At 34.9% G+C, this 21,266-nt stretch overlaps 3 protein-coding genes across 3 annotated transcripts; 2 read left to right on the plus strand and 1 right to left on the minus strand.

The window, feature by feature from the left end:
* The first annotated feature begins 80 nt into the window (after positions 1–80).
* On the plus strand, positions 81–5,410 carry l(1)G0007 (ATP-dependent RNA helicase l(1)G0007). Its single transcript, XM_065366904.1, has 18 exons — positions 81–428; positions 501–839; positions 928–1,063; positions 1,139–1,311; positions 1,380–1,591; positions 1,664–1,849; positions 1,924–2,235; positions 2,308–2,550; positions 2,632–2,989; positions 3,091–3,309; positions 3,384–3,543; positions 3,628–3,778; positions 3,850–4,021; positions 4,102–4,243; positions 4,326–4,486; positions 4,579–4,733; positions 4,860–5,077; positions 5,179–5,410. The coding sequence occupies exons 1-18, from the start codon at positions 275–277 to the stop codon at positions 5,252–5,254; spliced, it is 3,567 nt and encodes a 1,188-aa protein (XP_065222976.1). The 5' UTR covers positions 81–274; the 3' UTR covers positions 5,255–5,410.
* Positions 5,411–5,986: 576 nt separating this feature from the next.
* Positions 5,987–8,043, minus strand: LOC135847399 (uncharacterized). Its single transcript, XM_065366905.1, has 7 exons — positions 7,779–8,043; positions 7,333–7,682; positions 7,118–7,263; positions 6,909–7,039; positions 6,537–6,835; positions 6,333–6,466; positions 5,987–6,225 (listed from the first exon to the last, which is right to left on the minus strand). The coding sequence occupies exons 1-7, from the start codon at positions 7,900–7,902 to the stop codon at positions 6,141–6,143; spliced, it is 1,269 nt and encodes a 422-aa protein (XP_065222977.1). The 5' UTR covers positions 7,903–8,043; the 3' UTR covers positions 5,987–6,140.
* A 7,649-nt stretch (positions 8,044–15,692) lies between these two features.
* On the plus strand, positions 15,693–20,870 carry pic (DNA damage-binding protein pic). Its single transcript, XM_065366907.1, has 18 exons — positions 15,693–16,047; positions 16,214–16,362; positions 16,437–16,699; positions 16,772–17,060; positions 17,131–17,284; positions 17,352–17,573; positions 17,644–17,806; positions 17,874–18,035; positions 18,105–18,230; positions 18,300–18,472; positions 18,560–18,690; positions 18,763–19,071; positions 19,144–19,357; positions 19,432–19,862; positions 19,931–20,040; positions 20,112–20,281; positions 20,355–20,581; positions 20,651–20,870. Exons 1-18 carry the CDS (start codon positions 15,987–15,989, stop codon positions 20,762–20,764), a joined length of 3,468 nt encoding a protein of 1,155 aa, XP_065222979.1. The 5' UTR covers positions 15,693–15,986; the 3' UTR covers positions 20,765–20,870.
* Positions 20,871–21,266: the final 396 nt, after the last annotated feature.

The following is a 21,266-nucleotide window of genomic DNA, read 5'->3' on the forward strand; positions in this document are numbered from 1 at the left end:
AGAAAAAATTCCGGCTCAAAAAAATTGACAACTTGCAATAAGCGTCCTCAACGTCGATGCATCGCAATATCGCGCTTTCAAGTAAAAGTATGATAAAAAAGGAAAATATGGTGATAAGAAATCTGAAAACGAAAATTTCTGATGAAATGAAAATACTTTTAAAATTAATTGTAACATGTAGACGCAGTATTATAGTATTTAATTAATTTATAATAGTCTCTTGAATCTTGGTGTAGTCGTATAGTGTTAATAAATTGAACCCTGCATCTCCAAAATGATGTTCGATGATGAATGTGTCGACAAGTTGGAAGAATTGAACGAAGAAACTGGTGGTTTGATCATCAAAAAGAAACCAAACCCTGTTGAAGCGTTTGAATTTAAGGTACCAACAGCTCGACCATCTTTATTCGGACTTGACAAATTAGCAGGTAAATTATTTCATTGTATCTTCATCGAGTAAACCTCTTCATCAAAGTGATGACTAATGTCTCTAATTTTAGCACAAAAAAGAGAAGAAAGAGAAAAGCTCAAAGCTGAAAATGAAAAGAATCAGGAAAATAACTCAGTGAAGAAAGTAGATTTACGAAAAGGAGATAGACACTATCGCAAACCTTACGATGAAACACCAACTCATACCGGTGGTCTTTCCAAAGAGGCCAAAGAACGTCTCGACTACCATGCTAGAAAAGAACGAGATCGAGGTGTTTACGCGTCTACGAAGCATAAATCGTCTCGTGAACAACCTGAAAGATCGCATTCGCATAGAGATAGACGAGAAGATAGTCGTGATCGACGACACGATCACCGAGATCGAAGAGACGATCGACATCATTCTAAGAGTAAGTAGGCCTAATTGTTTTCGAATTTGTTGAAATTCAAGTACATATGTACATTATTTTGATGAACGAATGTATCGATTGCTTACAGGAAAACACGATGAATCCGAGCATAAATCGAAACGACATGAAAGTGAACGATATCGTTCGTGGAGTAACACGCCTTCAATTCGTTTTCAAGATGCACCATGGACGCCTAACATGGATGGAAGAGAAACACCGTCCAAGTATTGGATTATACTATTATCTTAAGTAAATAATATTCTGTTGCACTGGACTAATGAACTTGTCCGAATGTTTAGAAGTTGGGACGAAGACGAGAAAAATTATTATGGTAAATCAGAATGGGATAGGCCCACACCACGAGTACACGATCGTTACGGTGACGAAACACCTCGTCCTACTCCAGCTCATAAATACAACAAATGGGCACCAAATAGAAGAAAAACTGGAGCTACTCCGGCTACCGGTAGACGTAAGTTATTTTCTACATAAATCACGAAACTTGGCCGAGTAGCATTTATATCTGTATTTCTGTTTCAGAGGAAATCAAATGGGAATCACATGAAGATAGAGAACAGTGGGAAGAGGAAGAAATGAGAATGGACCGAGAATGGTATCTAATGGATCAAGGTGTAGATACAGAAAATAATGCATTTGCCAATATTAGCGAAGATTATACTAAAAAGAAAGAATTACAGTTGCAACAAAATAGCAAAAAACGCATGTCCGCTCAGCAACGTGAAATCAGCAAAGTAATTATGATTGTTTCATCGAAAATATCGTGTTTCAGTGCAATTTTTTCCAACATTGTGTTTCTTTTGTAGGATAACGAATTATGGGAACGTAATCGTATGTTAACCAGTGGTGTCGTATCAGCACTTCATGCTGATGATGATTTCGAAGAAGAGGCCGTTGCTAGAGTTCATTTATTAGTGCACAATATGGTACCACCTTTCCTCGATGGTAGGATTGTGTTCACAAAGCAACCTGAACCAGTCATCCCAGTCCGAGTTAGTAAATTTTACGTTTCAGAAGTATGAAACAATTCGCGTTTTTATTCTCTAATTATCCGTTTTTAATTCAGGATCCTACTTCTGACATGGCAATGGCCGCTAGAAAAGGATGTCTATCAGTGCGAAGATATCGTGAACAAAAAGAACGTCGAAAAGGTCAAAAAAAACATTGGGAAGTGGCCGGAACAGCTATCGGTAACATTATGGGTGTTCAGAAAAAAGAAGACGAAGTAGAAACTGAAGAAGAAATCAAGGATTATAAAACTAGTCAAAAATTTGCCCAACATATGACTGATAAAGTCGAAGCTAGTAGTGATTTCGCTAAAAGAAAAACCATTGCTCAGCAGAGAGAATTTCTTCCAGCATTTGCTTGCAGACAAGATGTAAATTATTTATCGTTATCTTCATTTTTCTTGCGAGATATATTATTCTAAAAGTACCTATTTTTGTTTTAGGTATTAAATGTTATACGAGAAAATAGCATCGTAATTATTATCGGCGAAACTGGAAGTGGTAAAACAACTCAGTTGACGCAGTATCTACACGAAGAAGGATATACTAAAAATGGTATGATTGCGTGTACTCAACCTCGACGTGTAGCTGCGATGTCTGTCGCGAAACGTGTCTCTGACGAGATGGGAACTGCTCTAGGGGATGAAGTCGGTTATGCTATACGTTTTGAAGATTGTACTTCCGAAGTACGTGTTCATTTTAATTCAATTCTTGATGAATAATAATCTACTAGTATTAATCGATTAAATTGATGCTGTATTTTACAGAAAACTGTGATAAAATATATGACAGACGGTATTTTGTTGCGAGAATCACTACGAGATTCAGATTTAGATAATTATAGTGCAGTTATCATGGACGAAGCTCACGAAAGATCGTTAAATACCGATGTACTTTTCGGTATACTTCGAGAAATCGTATCTCGAAGACAAGATTTAAAATTGATCGTTACCTCGGCCACTATGGATGCTACAAAATTTGCAAATTTTTTCGGTAACGTTCCTACATTTAGAATACCAGGAAGGACATTCGCTGTCGAATTATTTTACAGTAAAAAGAACGTCGAAGATTACGTAGACGCTGCGGTTAAGCAAGCATTAGATGTGCATTTACGGCAAAATGAAGGTATTGTAAATTGATTTTCGTGTTGAAGTTATCTGAATTTCTCCAAGCCATTGTCCAAAAATTATTTTGAAAAAATAATAATTTGTCATTTTTATTTACAGGCGATATTTTAATATTTATGCCTGGTCAAGAAGATATCGAAGTCACCTGCGAAGTTTTAGCTGAAAAAATTCAAGAAATAGACGATGCTCCTGCTCTACTCATTTTACCTATTTATTCTCAACTACCTTCCGATCTACAAGCTAAGATTTTCCAAAAAGCTGAAGATGGTTTAAGAAAATGCGTGGTAGCTACTAATATCGCCGAAACGTCTCTAACCGGTTGGTGAAATATACAATTTTTTTCGCATGTATTCGCTATTTTCTCTAAATCGTTATGTTTTCTTGAATTTCAGTTGACGGTATCAAGTATGTAATCGATTCGGGATATTGTAAATTAAAAGTGTACAATCCACGTATCGGTATGGATGCGTTACAAGTGTATCCTGTTAGTCAAGCGAACGCAGAACAACGTAAAGGTCGTGCTGGACGTACCGGTCCTGGAATGTGTTACAGGTATCTATGAAAATAAGAAATTGAACATTTCAAGGTGCTCATTTTGTATTACCTATGTTATTAAAACTATATATTGATGTTTAGATTATACACTGAACGTCAATTTAAAGAGGAATTACTTGCTGGTACAGTACCAGAAATTCAAAGAACTAATTTAGCCAATACCGTTTTGTTACTGAAGTCTTTAGGAGTACAAGATTTATTACAGTTTCACTTTATGGATCCCCCGCCTCAGGTAATGTTGCGTTAGTATTGTGTATTCAAATAATGTCATTTCGTGATACATGTGTTTATGAAACGTTTTAGGATAATATTTTGAATTCTCTGTATCAATTATGGATACTCGGAGCTCTCGATCATACTGGTAATTTAACACCTTTGGGAAGACAAATGGCAGAATTTCCTTTAGATCCTCCGCAATGTCAAATGTTAATCGTAGCCTCCAGCATGGGATGTACAGCCGAGATATTAATTATTGGTAATCAACGTAGTGTTTAAACTTTAAATGATTATTTCATATCAACCCTTGAAAATTGTAATACGCGTATTTTCGTATAGTTTCCATGTTATCTGTGCCGTCAATATTCTATCGTCCTAAAGGAAGAGAAGAAGAAGCGGATGGTGTGAGAGAAAAATTCCAAGTACCGGAATCTGATCATTTAACATACTTGAATGTATACATTCTGTGGAAACAGAACAAGTAATTATAACTTGAATTCATTAATTATACTTTTGAAAATGTTGTTCAATTAAGTACATCATTTTTTTTTCAAAATATTTAGATACTCGTCCAACTGGTGTAATGAACATTTTATCCATATAAAAGCGATGAGGAAAGTGCGAGAAGTACGACAACAGTTGAAAGATATCTTGGTTCAGCAGAAAATCGACATTATATCGTGCGGTAACGAATGGGATATTGTTAGAAAATGTATCTGCTCAGGTACAGTTACGCTGTAAAAGTATTATTTTTTTGAAGAAAAAATTGTCTGCAATCATTGACGTATTTGCGACGATTTTTGTTTTTTATTTCAGCTTATTTCCATCAAGCAGCTAGATTAAAAGGTATTGGAGAGTATGTAAATTGTCGAACGGGTATGCCTTGCCATTTACATCCTACCTCAGCATTATACGGCATGGGTTTCACGCCAGATTACGTTGTGTATTATGAATTGATCATGACTACGAAAGTAAGTCGATTCATTTGGTTAGACTTATGGAAGAATCCAAAAAGGGTGGAGAAGGCGCGTGGGAAAAAAATTGGATGATTTTATTTTCGTTTATTTAATAAACGGTTTATTTTTCACCAACTTCAGGAATATATGCTTTGCGTTACTGCCGTTGATGGACACTGGTTAGCTGAACTTGGACCTATGTTCTTCTCCGTGAAGGAAACTGGTAGAAGTGGATCAGCTAAAAAGAAACATGCTCTCGAGCACATGCAAGAAATGGAAAGTCAAATGAAATCCGCGCAAGAAGAAATTATCGCCCGGAAAGAAGAAGAAGAGAAGAGAGCTCTCGCTAGTATTAGAAAGTGAGCTTAAAAATTTATTTTCATATTTTTCATTGCATATTCTATTCTATCTTGATTCAATCGGCAGTAATTTGAAATTTAATTTTATATTTTATTTTCAGAACTGAAATCGTCACTCCTGGACTGTCGGATCCTAAAGCAACTCCAAGGAGAACACCGGCCAGATTAGGGTTATAATTTTATAAACGTCCTTTTCATGTTTGTAATGTAATTTCGACAATTTCGTTGATATTTATTAATACATTTTGTAATGTTATTTCAGCAAGTTTTTGCTTTTTCCCTCTGTATGAATGATCATAATGTGAATTTTTTAATAAAGAATAATTTAATATTTTTTGTAAAAAAAAAAAAAAAAACTTTAATTATTATAAGAAGTTCTAATTGGAATTTCGAATTAGGAATTTTCAGGAATAAAAGATGAAAAATGCCAAATGGGAATCAAAATTCAAAAATTTAAAATTCAAATCAAAATTCAAAGAGTGGATAATTATCAAAATAAAAAGTAAAACAAAACATTTATTTAAAAAAAAACTAAAAAAGTAAAAAACTTACGTTGGAAGATAAAAATTATGTAATTCATTATCGTAATTTGAAGTTATGTCTCAAACATGGATTAGTACTAGAAAAAGTTTACAAGATTCTAAAATTCACCCAGGAAAATTTTTGTAAGCCATACATTGACATTAATACAAATTTGCGTAAAAATGCAAAAAATGTTTTCCAAAAAGCTTTTTTTAAATTACTTTGCAACTCTGTATTTGGAAAAACTATAGAAAATCAACGTAAATACATGAATTTCAGATTAATTTGTAATGAAAAAAAATTGAGTGCTGCAATTAAAAAGCCTTCATTCAAAAGTTCAGTAATTTTTTCAAAACATGTTAAAACGCTAAACGAGAAAAAGACATATTGAATTATTAATTTATTAGATCATTGAAATTTTAAAATAGCGATATCACGGAAGATCACTATCGTGGTATCGTGATCGACATTTTTGCGATCGAGTTTAAAATTTTACTTTTCGATAAGTGAAAACAATATAATGGCACAACACTAGGCAGATTCACCTTGATGAGGGTGATGGATTACTTGGCGAAGACGTTCCACTGGTTCGAGGGCTGTATAATCCAACAGACTTCTTGACAAAACTGGAAAAAATAATCAGTATTAATAAGGGAATATAAATCATATTATACTAAATAGCAATTCATTTCAGTAGAATCACATGCGAGTTAAGAGTGAATTTATTACTAACAATTTTGTTCGAATTGCCGCAAGCCAATCGTTCAAGTTTTGCCATTTCATAGTATCTTCGTCACTCTCTGGAAAACTAGGAATAACATTCGCTTTGATTTTTTTTATAACATATTTAGACGAATCCGCACCAACCTAGAAAATCAATTCAAATTAATTCTTTGGATTCAAGAAGAAAAAAATAGTACCTACTAAGGTTACTTACGCGAAAAACAACGAAATAATCGCATCCGTTAGAGATTACGGTCATGTGAAATTTATCATAACCTGGCAAGCCAGAAGGTTTAATACTTGGATACAAAAATGAAACCACTTCGCTGGTTAATTTCGGAGGAACGATCCATTTATCATGAAAAGCTTTTACATCGCATTTCTGCTCATGACGAAGAATCATCAACAATGCTGCTGCTAGTATGGCGTTCTTTGTCGGTTTATCTTCATCCGCAAACATTAGAAAATCTTGATTCATTTTATTAATTTCGTTCGATAATCCTGTTTCGTCCGCTGCAAAACACAATTACTAGATAAATATGAATGTTTCTAGTTGAAATATAACAATAGAATAATTGTTACTTACTACTGGTACATGCATGACTCTCAGGAGATCCAGAATCGTCTAGTTTTCTTTTACAACTGGGTGTCACGGGATTGACCCCGTGTCGCGAGAATTCCTTCGAACGGAAATGTTTTTCTTCGATGCAAGAATCACTAAAAATGAACATGAAGATGTGACAAAAGAAAAGAGTGTGCATAGTAACATAGTAACGTGATATATAGAATACGTACAATTGGGCGATAGAGTCAACCAGCTGAGCTCTGAGCTCTTGGATCCAGATACGATCTTTTGTTTCGGAATCAACCGTAAAAAAGGGAATTCGAACGCGAGAGTAACTGAAAATGGAGTATCCACAACCTGATGGATCAGTTTGGAGCTGAAAATCAGATAAAAGGTACAATGCATACAAACTGGCATTCAGAATATTTGAGTAAAAATAACTCACCTCCAATAGAACATAGAAATAATCTCCTTTGGTGGGCGCGGCTGTTCCACTTTGAAGCTTCGTCGAGTCTGAGAGTTCCATTCCATCTTCAATCAACGAAAGTGATATTTTCACACACGCATATTCGTAAACGTGTTTCGTGGGATCCAAACTATATTTTACACCACAGGGCAATGATTTATCAGTTTCAAATTTCGCTTTCCATTTGCGATCAAGAAACCAATTATGGATCAATGCGAAAAGTATAGCTGACTCGTCCGGCTTCTTATCTGCTGGAAAAGCATCGATTTTCGTTTTCAGAGTAAGCCATTCAGAGTCGCTTTCCGGCTTGGCGATTTCGAGATCCCTTGCTGCAAACAAATGATTTAGATTACAGGTTATTTTCTGGGGAAAAATTCACTTTGTTTCAAATAAATGGATATTTTTTCAGTGTTGTTACTACTTACTTGTAGATGAAATAAACCACCTTGTCTTCTGTTCGGTGCTAGTTCGACCACTATTTAGTTTGAAAACTACTTCACGTAGCAAATTTTCAGTGTCCGTAAGAAAACTCTCTGAATAGTCAGACATTTACTTGAAATTAGTGACGGAAAACAAAACAATCATCATTTTGATTTTGACAAATTGACAGTTTGATACGCAACTCAAGAGTTCGACGAGTACCCGGATCCGCGATTCTTACCCGGGTCGGCCGGGTCTGAAAATTATCCGGTTCCTACCCGGGTAGTAAAATTGCATATTAGCAAACCCTACCCCGTTAGGCTGCACATTCACGGAAGTGACGTGCAAATTCGTTCTTTTCGCAGTAATCATTTTCATCAACAATCTTTTCACTTCTTTTGAAATATTATCATCTAGAAACGCCAATTTTCGAAGAACAATGTTGAATGATGTTTGTGTGAATAAATTATAGAATAAATAAAAGTTTGAAACAGAATAATGGTGTTTAATGTTAAAAATATGGAGTTTATCGAGTTCATAAACGATAAAACGAAAATCATTCACCTTCTGATTTTCAAAACATCATTGTAGCTGTGTAACAAAATGTGATGCTGAAAATGAAACGGAAAATAGAAATGTGTACTGTGCAATGTGCATAAGTATTCGCAGCATCGCAGCAGTATAGTTGATGGAATAAAACGCTGGATAGATGCATTTTCCAAAAAAACATCATCATAACTACTGTCAAACCCCCTAATTTCGGACACTTTTTTCATGTTTTTCGTAAAAGGCTTTAAAACGAGCGATTCAACTTGGTGTTTGTCTTCACATTCTCATAGAATGTCACCGTGTGAACAGTTTTTGAGCATCACTTTATAAATTTTACGTGATTTTGTTTGTTTAATTTGAATTCGAAATGTGTCCGAAATTAAGTCCAAAGTATCCTAATTTCGGACACTTTTTCTTTAACGTGCGAACTCGAAAATTTTAGTTGAAAAAGAAATTATTTACCCCTGAAAAACGACTGCAATCAAAAACAGCTCGAATCATGATGTGAAATGTAGAAAAAAAAGATTTTTCAAGGAAATGTTTCAGCACTCTCATTATACACTTTCTTGTTAGAAAAATAAATTGGTAACATTGAACAATTTCTTATCAAACTCCTTGTTGATGATTTTACGGCTCAGAATTTTACTTTTCAGTATGGTTTTTAGGAAAATGAGTGAAATAATACTGCAATTCTTCATCAAAACTGAAAACACTTGAAAAAAATACTGCTGAACTCGAAAAATACACATTTGCAAGTGCGTCAGTGTTACCCTTCCAAACTCAGTAATGCGTGAACCAAAGTGTCCGAAATAATGATCTGTTTCGCGACTTTTTCAGTTTTTAGGATTTAACTAATAGAAACAAAACGTGAAATTTGAGGAATGAATTTTATTTTTAATTACCAGTGACTTCTTGATATTTTAGAGCGATTTTCATGGTTATGAAAGCATTTGGATAGATGCTACGAATAACTTTTTTCTCACTCTTTATATGAAGCACTTTGTAAAGTCCATTTTAATGACTAAAGAAATCGCGTAAAATGAAAATTCTTACATCAGGGAGATTGTCCGTGATCTAAACTAATAGAAGAAGTGTTCACTTTTACTTGTACCCTTAGTTCTTATCAATAAAATAGCAAAAACATCAAGTGTCCGAAATTACGTACCCTGTCCGAAATTAGGGGGTTTGACAGTACTTATATCCTTAGTACTTCGAAGTACCTATGGTATGCCTCCTCTCAGTCTCAATAGTCAAAATGCAAATATTTTCCTATTTTCAATTCATGATCTACGATGTATCGCAATCTTTCAATCAAAAGCAAATAATTGAGAAAGTAAGAATCATGACAGTAACAGAAGACACAATTGAAAATGTTGCATTGAGGAACATAAGTACTTTCTTTTGCTTTAAACTTTGAAATGTATTCGGAATGTCATAGTCATATAGACATAATAGTAAGATGTAACTACGAATACATTTGGTATGTAATGCAAAAGAATACTTAGGTACTCCATGCTACTTTTTATACTGTTCACTATTCATTTCAGAAAAGTCTAAACGAATTCATTTTTAATTATTATAAATATTATAATAATTCATCAGAGATTCAGAGAAAATTATTTTCATTTTTCACAAGTCTTGTTTATCAGTAACAGTTGTTTACTTTTTGAGGATCTGAATCGAACCATCAAATCAACGTTCGTTCGCGAGATGCAGCCTAACGCATTTAAGCATTCCTTACATACATTTCAGCAACGCTAAATTTTTCTCCACTCCGATTGGCTCTCGCGTTCTCGCACGATCCCACCCACCGAACTCTTATCATCGTTATCATTTTTGAACTTGGAAAATTTTTTAAGTTTCATGCGAACCTGTATCATGCTTTCAATACACAGACAATTTACGATCTAAATGACCATATTTTATTATGCAAAAGGTACAAAAACAAAAAAAATTATCGAATACATATGCCTTAGTGGCTTAGCTTAGATTAATCAACAAAATGAAATATTTTATAGTTATAATGCTTTTGGTAGCTTTTGGTTTTGCTCTCATTACAGTAAACAGTAACTTCATTCACTTAGGTACGAAATTTCATAAAATAATGACTCAGATTTACAACATAAACTAAATAATCACCAAAGTGACCAAAATCAACAAATAAAATATATTCCTTTATCGCGCATCGAATTTCGCATACAGCAACAACATTGGAAACGATAACACTATTGGGCGGTAAATCATCAGTTTTAATTTTGTGGCTGAAATATAATGGGCTCCATTTCTGCATTGTCTATTTCCGATGTAATTTGCGATAATCCGAAGGGTTTACAATGCTGCAGTTTCGATTAAGGCTCTATATAAAGTGGGTGAGCGCATCGGCCATTTTGTTCCCTGAGTGATAACGGACTAGTAAGTATGCATACAATTTCTCACGTAAAAAATGCAATTTTCTCGATAGTTCGCGAGTCCGGGTGAACTTACCTGTAGTCTCAAATTAAAGACAATAACATTTCCTATCGATCGATGTTAAATTTTTGATCATTTCATGAAAAAATAACGACTTTATGAATACTTCAATTTTACTGATTTCTGCGTACTACGTACGTCATCTTTAAACTAAAAATACTCGAAATTTTCAGTGGACGCATAGGTATTTTAATACAGCAAAATGTTCGTTATTTTATCCTCTTTAAAATGAGCTATTACCGAAAGCTCTACATGCAACCGTTCAAAAGTTTTCGAAGTTGAAAGTTGGGAAAACAAGCTGCGGATGGTAAGTACTGAACTTTGAACTAATATTACTCGAAATTTTCAGTGGACACGTAGGTATTTTAATACATCAAAATGTTCGTAATTGTATCCTTTTTAAAATGGTTGTTTACCGAAAGCTCTACCTTCAACCGTTCAAAAGTTTTTGAAGTTCAAAGTTGCGGAAAGTGGTCAAATTGTGTTATCACTGTTATCAGTCACTTAGTTTTGATCAGTATTTTACTTTCCGCAACTTTGATCTTCAAGATCTTTTGAACGATGAGAGGTAGAACTTTCGTTATAAGCTCATTTTAAAGACGATAAAATTACGAACATTTTGCTGTATTAAAATATCCATGTGTCCGTTGAAAATTTTGAGTAAAATTTGTTCAAAGTCAAATACTTACTGCCCGCAGCTGATTTTCGCAACTTTCAACTTCGAAAACTTTTGAACGGTTGCATGTAGAGCTTTCGGTAATAGCTCATTTTAAAGAGGATAAAATAACGAACATTTTACTGTAATAAAATACCTATGTGTCCACTGAAAATTTCGAGTATTTTTACTTTAAAGATGACGTACGTAGTATGCAAAAATCAGTAAAATAGAAATATTCATAAAATCCTTATTTTTACGCGAAATGATCAAAATTTAACATCAATCGATAGGGAATTTTATTGTCTTTAATTTAAGACTGCATAACAGTTCACCCAAACTCGCGAACAATTTAAAAAATTGCATTTTTTACATAAGAAATTGTATGCATAATTACTGGTTCGTTATCACTTCAGGGAACAAAATGGTGGATGCGCTCACCTGGTTTATATAGAGCCCTAGTTTCGATGTGAGCTTGAAAATTTTTGTAAGTTCAAAAATGGCAATGATGATAAGGAGTTCGGCGGGTGTCGGGTGAGATCGTGCATGAACGCGAGAGCCAATCAGAGTGGAGAAAAATTTAGCGTTGCTGAAATGTATGTAAGGAATGCTTAAATGCCAGCCGCACGGGGTAGGGTTTGCGAATATGCAGTAAAATTTTCAAAAAATGACGTCATTTTGAGTAGTTCAAATAAATTCCGCTAGGATCGCAATATAAAAATAGCTCTGTTCGTTTGGAGTAGCTGCTTAAGCTGCTTTAGTTTGGAGCACACTTTCTGTTCGGTGTACACTTTGTACAAGTCCGTCGCAATCTAGGGAAGGCAACAACACAAAGTCTACCTTATCGGTCTACCCAGGAGAAAAATGTCGCCTACTAACTACAAAAACCGGTATTTTCACGGCTCATACTATTTGTATTTCTTTTCAATGCGTAATTTTGCGAGGAGGTACCGAATAATTTTAAGATTCAAAGTAGAGAATTGCAGAAATTTGAGTTTTACTCGAAATCAGTCTCGAGGAGCCCACAATTTTATTATACCATTTTAAAGCAATTTTTACCCTCTTTTCAACGGTATAATTTTTTTCGAAATCCTCAAACGCGATCCTGCTTAAAAACGTGAAAAACTGCCTAATTTTGAGAAAAAAAAGTGGTTTGAGATGAATTGAACAATTTTTTCTCAAAATTCACCTCGACGAGCCCATCATTTCTTTGCACCATATTAAAGCATTTTTTATCCTCTTTCCAGCGATATAAAATTTTTCAAAATCCTCGAACGCGAACCAGCTTTAAAAAGCGAACTTAGAGCAGAAAACTACTCAGGAGAAAAATGTCTCCAATCCAGTAGACCACAGGTAGACACAGAAATAGATTTGAGTTCAACTCGAAATCCATCTCGAAAGACCGCAATTTTATTATACCATTTTAAAGCATTTTTTATCCTCTTTTCAACGGTATAATTTTTTTCGAAATCCTCAAACGCGATCCTGCTTAAAAACGTGAAAAACTGCCTAATTTTGAGAAAAAAAAGTGGTTTGAGATGAATTGAACAATTTTTTCTCAAAATTCACCTCGACGAGCCCATCATTTCTTTGCACCATATTGAAGCATTTTTTATCCTCTTTCCGGTGGTATAATTTTTTTTAACATCCTCGAACGCGAACTCGCTTTAAAAAGCGAACTAAGAGCAGAAAACTGCTTAGGAGAAACATGTCACCTATCTATGTATGTAGTAGACCGCCTAGGTATAAATAGATTTGAATTTTACTCGAAAACCATCTGGAGGGGCCCACAATTTTTTTACATCATATTAAAGCAATTTTTATCCTCTTTTCAACGGTATAATTTTTTTCGAAATCCTCATACGCGGTCGTGCTTAAAAACGTGAAAAATTGTGTAATTTTGAGGGGAAAAAGTTGTTTGACATGAATTAAACAATTTTTTCTCAAAATTCACCTAGACGAGCCCAACATTTTTTTGTACCACATTATAGCAATTTTTATTCTATTTCCAATGGTTTAATTTTTTTTAACATCCAGGACAGTGAACTCGCTTAAAAAAGCGAACTTGGAGCAGAAAACTGCTTAGGAGAAAAATGTCACCAATCCGGTAGACCATATAGGTAGACTGAGAATAGATTTGAGTTTTACTCGAAAACCATCTCGAGGAGACTACAATTTTTTTACGTCATATTAAAGCAATTTTTCTCCTCTTTCCAGTGGTACCATTTTTTTCAAAATCCTCACAATTTTTCATCGAGTAAATTGCATATTTACGAGATGAAAAAGGATGAAAAGAGGCCAACTGGCCATTATTTTGAATAAAATTCACCAAAATTCATTTTTGAGCATAAGGATGGTATGATAGAAAAGATTCAGCACGACACAACGATACCAAAATAATAAAAATCCACGGAATGATTCGTTGAAAACTGCAATATTCCTACTTGAGCTCTTCAATTTCTAGCTAAAACCTTTTACATCTCGAAAAATTGCAAATTTCTCGATGAAAAATTTCGAGGATTTTAAAAACTTCTATATCATTGGAAAGCTGATAAAATTCTGCACAAAATGACGCCATAAAACAAGGGGGTCGTCCATCTGGTTAAAAAGTTCTGACGAGTCGAAGTATAAAGTTGATAAAAAGTGACCTAAAGTAAGCTACCTATTTCAAGTTGAATTTTTTCATGGAAAATGCAGCGCTCAGATAGAAAAATTGCAGTTTTGAGCGAACTATTTGGTAGATTTTTTTCATCTTGATACCATTGCGTGGTGCTAAAAATTTCCTACCAAGCAGTACCCTTAAAAATGAATTTTGGTGAATTTTATTCAAAATAATGGCCAGTTGGCCTCTTTTCATCCTTTTTCATCTCGTAAATATGCAATTTACTCGATGAAAAATTGTGAGGATTTTGAAAAAAATGATATCACTGGAAAGAGGAGAAAAAATGCTAAAATATGACGTAAAAAATTGAGGGCTCCTCGAGATGGTTTTCAAATAAAACTCAAAGTCAAATCTATTCTCAGTCTACCTATATGGTCCACCGGATTGGTGACATTTTTCTCCTCAGCAGTTTTCTGCTCTAAGTTCGCTTTTTTAAGCGAGTTCACTGTCATGGATGTTAAAAAAAATTAAACCATTGGAAAGAGAATAAAACTTGCTTTAATATGGTACAAAGAAATGTTGGGCTCGTCGAGGTGAATTTTGAGAAAAAATTGTTCAATTCATCTCCAACCACTTTTTTCCCTCAAAATTAGGCAGTTTTTCACGTTTTTAAGCAGGATCGCGTTTGAGGATTTTGAAAAAAATTATACCGTTGAAAAGAGGGTAAAAATTGCTTTAAAATGGTATAATAAAATTGTGGGCTCCTCGAGACTGATTTCGAGTAAAACTCAAATCTATTTCTGTGTCTACCTGTGGTCTACTGGATTGGAGACATTTTTCTCCTAAGTAGTTTTCTGCTCTAAGTTCGCTTTTTAAAGCTTGTTCCTGTTCGACGATTTTGAAAAAATTTATATCGTTGGAAAGAGGATAAAAAATGCTTTAATATGGTGCAAAGAAATGTTGGGCTCGTCGAGGTGAATTTTGAGAAAAAATTGTTTAATTAATCTCAAACCACTTATTTTTCTCAAAATTAGGCAGTTTTTCACGTTTTTAAGCAGGATCGCGTTTGAGGATTTCGAAAAAAATTATACCGTTGAAAACAGGATAAAAATTTCTTTAATATGATGTAAAAAAATTGTGGGCTCCTCGAGACTGATTTCGAGTAAAACTCAAATTTCTGCAATTCTCTACTTTGAATAAATTGTTTTGCCAAAGTCCCCTGTCCTGCATATTGTTACCAAGTGCAGGAGAGTTTGTTTAAAGTATTGCAATTAAGTTCAAGAATACATTATTCTTGAATAATAAGTCGCGAAATGTTTTATTTCAATGTAAAAAATTCCAACTTCTTGAAATTATTCGGCACCTCCTCGCAAAATTACGCACTGAAAAGAAATACAAATAGTACGAGCCGTGAAAATACCGGTTTTTGTAGTAGGCGACATTTTTCTCCTGGGTAGACCGATAAGGTAGACTTTGTGTTGTTGCCTTCCCTAGATTGCGACGGACTTCACTTTGTACACCAAAATCGTTTGTTTGGGAAAAGTGTGTGTTCGGTGTACGGATTTTTTGTATTCGTTTGGAGAGTTTGGAGCCACAGGCGATGAGGCGATCGCTAAAAACGTGTTGGGGGGCGTTGTGTCTGCTGGTTTGAAAGGGTTAGATTGCACTGTATGTGCATCCTAACTCTTCCAATGATTCGAACGTTCAATTCTACGACAAGGCCTTAAATCCTTATTCTTTCCGTTGTATTTTTTTCGATTTGTCGTGACTCGTGATTAAAATTGACAAAATTAACAAAATTTCGAACAATGATCGAGGTGCAGTTTTCAATGAATTAATTTTGATAATATTTAAAACCGTAGGCTGGTTTAGTTCAACTTCTCATTGCTGTATCAATTGAAAAGTTCGCGTGTTTTAATTGCTTCCTAAATCCATGTAATGGCGAACTGTTATGTAGTAACTGCTCATAAAGCTACAGCAGTCACATCATGTGTTACCGGTATAAAATAATTCTACTTTAATTACAACTTAATTTTCAATAATCTCCTTTGTGCGTTGTTCCGGGTTGTGATGTGTTTGTGAAACACCGCTTTATATTGCCCTACGAACTATCAGCTTGATAATGCCCGATGAAGCTTAATTTAATCCAATGTATTCTCTTGCAGGAAATTTCACTTCAGGGAAAGATTTAAATCTAATCCTGGCTAAAAACAATCGACTAGAGGTGCATCTTGTTACACCCGAAGGATTACGCGCTATAAAAGAAATCGGTATCTATGGAAAGATAGCAGTTATGAAATTGTTTCGTCCGCCGGTAATTGTTTACTTTTCTTTGAGTAGAATTTCAAATTATCAGTATCGTTTCAAGTGTTTTGATTTTTTTCACAGAATGCCACAAAAGATTTACTCTTCTTAATTACCATGAGATATAACGCGATGATCCTGCAATGTCAAGGAGAAGGTGAAAATTTCGACATCATCACTAAAGCTCATGGAAATGTTGCAGATCGAATCGGTAAACCCTCGGAGAACGGTATTATAGCAATTGTTGACCCTTTGGCCCGTGCTATTGGGTTACGTTTGTACGACGGTTTATTCAAAATCATACCTTTGGATAAAGATAACAGTGAATTACGTGCCTGCAGTATACGGTAATTTTTTGAACACGCTTTATGAATACATATCATTAGGTGAATATATTTTGAATCAAATTTCGCCTACAGAATGGAAGAAGTAGAAGTATTTGACATCGAATTTCTGCACGGCTGTGCTAATCCGACTATTATTCTAATTCATCAAGATGTGAATGGTCGTCACATCAAAACTCACGAAATTTCTTTAAGAGATAAAGAATTCACGAAAAATCCGTGGAAACAGGATAACATAGAGAACGAAGCATCTCTGATTATTCCTGTTCCCGAACCGATTTGCGGTGCGGTTATTGTTGGTCAAGAGTCCATCCTTTATCATAACGGAACGACATACGTAGCTGTAGCACCACCCGTAATAAAGGTAATCAATAATCTCATTCGATTACTTCGTTAATTATCACCGAATATTAATTTGAATATCTAATTTATAGGAAAGTAATGTTTGCTGTTACGCAAGAATCGACGCCAAAGGCACCAGTTATTTGTTAGGTGACATGTCAGGTCATTTATTGATGTTATTATTAATCACGGAAGAAAACGCCGATGGCACGATTAAAGTTAAAAAACCCAAAGTCGAAGTTCTTGGTAAAGTTTTTTTCATTATGTTGGCTTTCATTTCAAATGCTTGTATTTTCACGAGTTATCTTTACAGGTGAAATTAGTATACCGGAATCTATCACGTATTTAGATAATAGCGTCTTATTTATTGGATCACGATTGGGAGATTCGCAGCTGATTAAATTGAACAAAGTACCGGATGAATCTGGTTCCTATGTAACAGTTATGGAGACTTTTACTAATTTAGGACCGATTATTGATATGATCGTGGTAGATTTAGAAAGACAAGGACAAGGACAGTTAATCACTTGTTCAGGTATTTTAATGGTCACTTTTTCGAACTACAGATTTTTCCTGACAGATTTTCTAATGACTAAATTTCGCAGGAGCATATAAAGAAGGTTCACTTCGAATTATTCGTAACGGTATCGGTATTCAAGAACACGCTTCGATTGATTTACCTGGTATCAAAGGTATTTGGGCGTTGAATTTTGCTTCAGCTGAAGGCCTCAACGATACAATTGTTTTATCTTTTGTCGGCCACACCAGGTAGTTATTTTCGTCAGATTTTTCCCAGGCTATTCAAGCGGAGAAATTAAAATCACGCTTATTTCAGAATATTAACCTTACACGGTGAAGAAGTGGAAGAAACCGAAATATCAGGCTTTCTTTCTGATAAACAAACGTTCTACTGTGGCAATGTGAGTCAAGATTTGATTATACAAGTGACTTCATTCAGTGCTAGATTAATTTCCACTCAGAAAAAACAACTACTGAGGTGAGCTATTCGAAAATGTGGTTTGCTGGTTCTATTTTCATGTTTATTTACGAATGATTACTGTCTCAGTGAATGGAAGCCGGAATCAGATAAAACGATTAGCGTTGTTGCTTGCAATGGTGGCCAGATTGTTTGCGCAGCTGGCAGCGAACTTTACTATTTAGAATTGATTATGGAGGAAATTGTCAAGAAGAAGTACGTATACAGTTTTCCTTCCATCTTTGAAAAAAAAATCATGATAATAATTCGATAATTTCTCGATAGGTCAATTACATTGGAACACGACGTTTCGTGTTTGGATATGTCACCGGTATCGAATGTCGATTCGAAAGAAGAGAAATCAGAATTTGTCGCTGTCGGTTTATGGACCGATATAAGCGCTCGTGTTTTAAAATTACCGACTCTCGAAGAATTATGTCGGGAACAACTCGGTGGAGGTGATAATTCAATATTTGATTTTTCATTTTATACTTTTCATATAACGAAACAAATTGTACCTATACGAAGATTTTTGTACGTTTTAGAAATCATCGCTAGATCAATTCTGATGACAGTATTCGAAGGAATAACTTATCTCTTGTGCGCTCTTGGAGACGGTTCCATGTTTTACTTTAATATGGACCGAAACACCGGAAAACTATCTGATAGGAAGAAGGTATGAGCTCGTGAAAAGTCGTCGAAGTGTGAAGAAATCGATAATCATTTGCTTCGGGTGGTTTTTCCGTAGGTTACTCTGGGAACACAGCCGATAGTATTGAGTACATTCAGATCGTTATCAACAACAAACGTATTCGCATGCTCAGATAGACCGACCGTTATATACTCATCCAATCATAAATTGGTGTTTTCCAACGTCAATCTAAAACAAGTTAATCACATGTGCTCCTTGAACGCCGAAGCCTACCCAGATAGTTTGGCGATGGCTACAGATAACACCGTCACCATTGGTACTATCGATGAAATACAAAAATTACACATCAGGACGATCCCATTGGGAGAAGCACCTCGTAGAATCGCTTATCAAGAAGCTTCCCAAGTACGTGTTTATGTTCTTCATGATTTTTCATATTTGCAGTAATTCTTAACACGATGGTATTTTTTAATTCAGACATTCGGCGTAATTACGATGCGAGTTGATCAGTTGGATGGTGGAAATACTTGTCCGTCCAGACCTAGTGCTAGTACTTTAGCTCAAAGTTCATCCCAATCCACATTAAGCGCTATGTCATTAGTAAATAAGAATAACTGCACTATTTATCCTGAAATGGGTACCGAAGTAGAAGTTCATAATTTATTAATAATCGATCAGAATACATTTGAAGGTAAATATCACTCTTTCGCTGAATTCATCTCAATATACTGCTGATTGGTATCTAATTTCCATTTTGTTTTTCAGTACTTCATGCCCATCAATTACCAGCCAACGAATACGCGTTGAGTTTAGAATCATGTAAATTAGGCGATGATCCTAATTACTATTACGTTATCGGTACCGCATTTGTGAACCCCGAGGAAAGCGAGCCTAAAGTCGGACGTATAATCATGTTCCAGTACGACGAAGGAAAATTAACTCAGGTTGCCGAAAAAGAAGTCAAAGGGGCGTGTTATTCCTTAGTCGAATTCAACGGAAAACTCTTAGCTAGTATCAACAGTACGGTCAGGTTGTTCGAATGGACCGCTGAGAAAGAGCTACGCATCGAATGCAGCCATTTCAACAACATCATAGCGTTGTATATTAAAACTAAAGGCGATTTCGTACTCATCGGTGACCTTATGCGGTCCATGACATTGCTTCAATATAAAACAATGGAAGGAAGTTTCGAAGAAGTGAGTTTCTCTTCGTAAAGTAGTGAAAATTATAGAGAAGTATTAATAATTCATTCGTTATATCGCAGATTTCGAGAGATTATAATCCTAACTGGATGACATCAGTTGAAATAATGGACGACGATACGTTCCTAGGCACAGAAAACCACTTGAATTTGTTCGTTTGTCAAAAAGATAGGTAAGTGAAGAGTGAATTTTATCCCGCCTCTGTTGCGACTCATCTCATGATAATTTGATTTACATATACAGCGCAGCAACAACAGACGAAGAAAGGCAACAGATGCAAGAAATCGGCCACTTCCATTTAGGTGACATGGTCAATGTATTCAGACATGGTTCCTTAGTTATGCAACACTCAGGCGATGCAACTACTCCTACTCACGGATGCATATTATTTGGCACTGTGTGCGGAGCAATAGGTATGAAACTCAAGTGTTTCTGATCACAGAAAAATGTAGCAAAAATTCTAAACGGTTTTTTCCAAATCTTTAGGCCTTGTTTCGCAAGTTTCTCCATCTTGGTTCGATTTCTTACACGCTTTACAAGATAAACTTAGCGACGTCATTAAAGCTGTTGGCAAAATCGATCATAAGTTTTGGCGCAGTTTCTACACCGACGTAAAATGTGAACCCAGCGAAGGTTTCATCGATGGTGATTTAATTGAAAGTTTTCTCGATTTATCGCAAAAAGATATGGAGCAAGTAGTGGAAGCTATGAAGGTAATTAAAAATATATATTTTTAAAATTAACTACAGCTTCATTGCCTCATTGTTGGAATATGATTTTAGGCAAGTCCTCATCAATTCCCCTCGGATAAAGATCAAGTCAATGGTGGTGTTAAACAAGAAGTCACCGTCAATGATATTATTAAATTAGTCGAGGATCTCACCAGAATACATTAAAACATCCTTTTTTAAAATTTTCTAATACCATGTGATGTATATTGAACTGTAAATTTAACTAGTTAATAATAATTTATTTTTAATAAATGATTTCCTTTTTTGTGTATGTCTTTTGAAGCTGATTTCAATGTACAGTTTTTTTTTCACGTTTCGATACAAAAATACAAACAATTAGGGCCGAATTCATAGACGTTACTTAAGGGACACTTGGCTAAGTGGTGAATTTTGATTCAATTTTTCTCACGAACGAATGAAAATTTTACATTTTTGAAATGATAAATCAACACTTCGGAGTCCAATCTCTCAATTTATTCAAAAACAAAATTTCAGAAATTCAATCACGCCTGGAAAAATTGCTTCAAAATTCACCACTTAGCCAAGTTATCTCTAAGTAACGTCTATGAATATGGCCCTTAATGCCTTCTTTGTACCATGTAAGGGTTAGATTTTCATGTTTTTTCATCTGCCTCCGATTTGAACGAGGACGCGATGGTCTAAAATG

Source organism: Planococcus citri, chromosome 5, assembly GCF_950023065.1.
Source record: "Planococcus citri chromosome 5, ihPlaCitr1.1, whole genome shotgun sequence".
NCBI classification, from domain to species: domain Eukaryota; kingdom Metazoa; phylum Arthropoda; class Insecta; order Hemiptera; family Pseudococcidae; genus Planococcus; species Planococcus citri.

Coding starts and splice junctions, on each gene's coding strand:
- LOC135847399 (XM_065366905.1), bottom strand. CDS start 7,902: ATGTCTGACTATTCAGAGAGTTTTCTTACGGACACTGAAAATTTGCTA. Junction 6,836..6,908: donor GAGTCATGCATGTACCAGTA/GTAAGTAACAAT, acceptor TGTGTTTTGCAG/CGGACGAAACAGGATTATCG. Junction 6,467..6,536: donor ATTATTTCGTTGTTTTTCGC/GTAAGTAACCTT, acceptor TTGATTTTCTAG/GTTGGTGCGGATTCGTCTAA.
- pic (XM_065366907.1), top strand. CDS start 15,987: ATGGCGAACTGTTATGTAGTAACTGCTCATAAAGCTACAGCAGTCACA. Junction 16,363..16,436: donor TGAAATTGTTTCGTCCGCCG/GTAATTGTTTAC, acceptor TTTTTTTCACAG/AATGCCACAAAAGATTTACT. Junction 17,807..17,873: donor TCTTTTGTCGGCCACACCAG/GTAGTTATTTTC, acceptor CGCTTATTTCAG/AATATTAACCTTACACGGTG.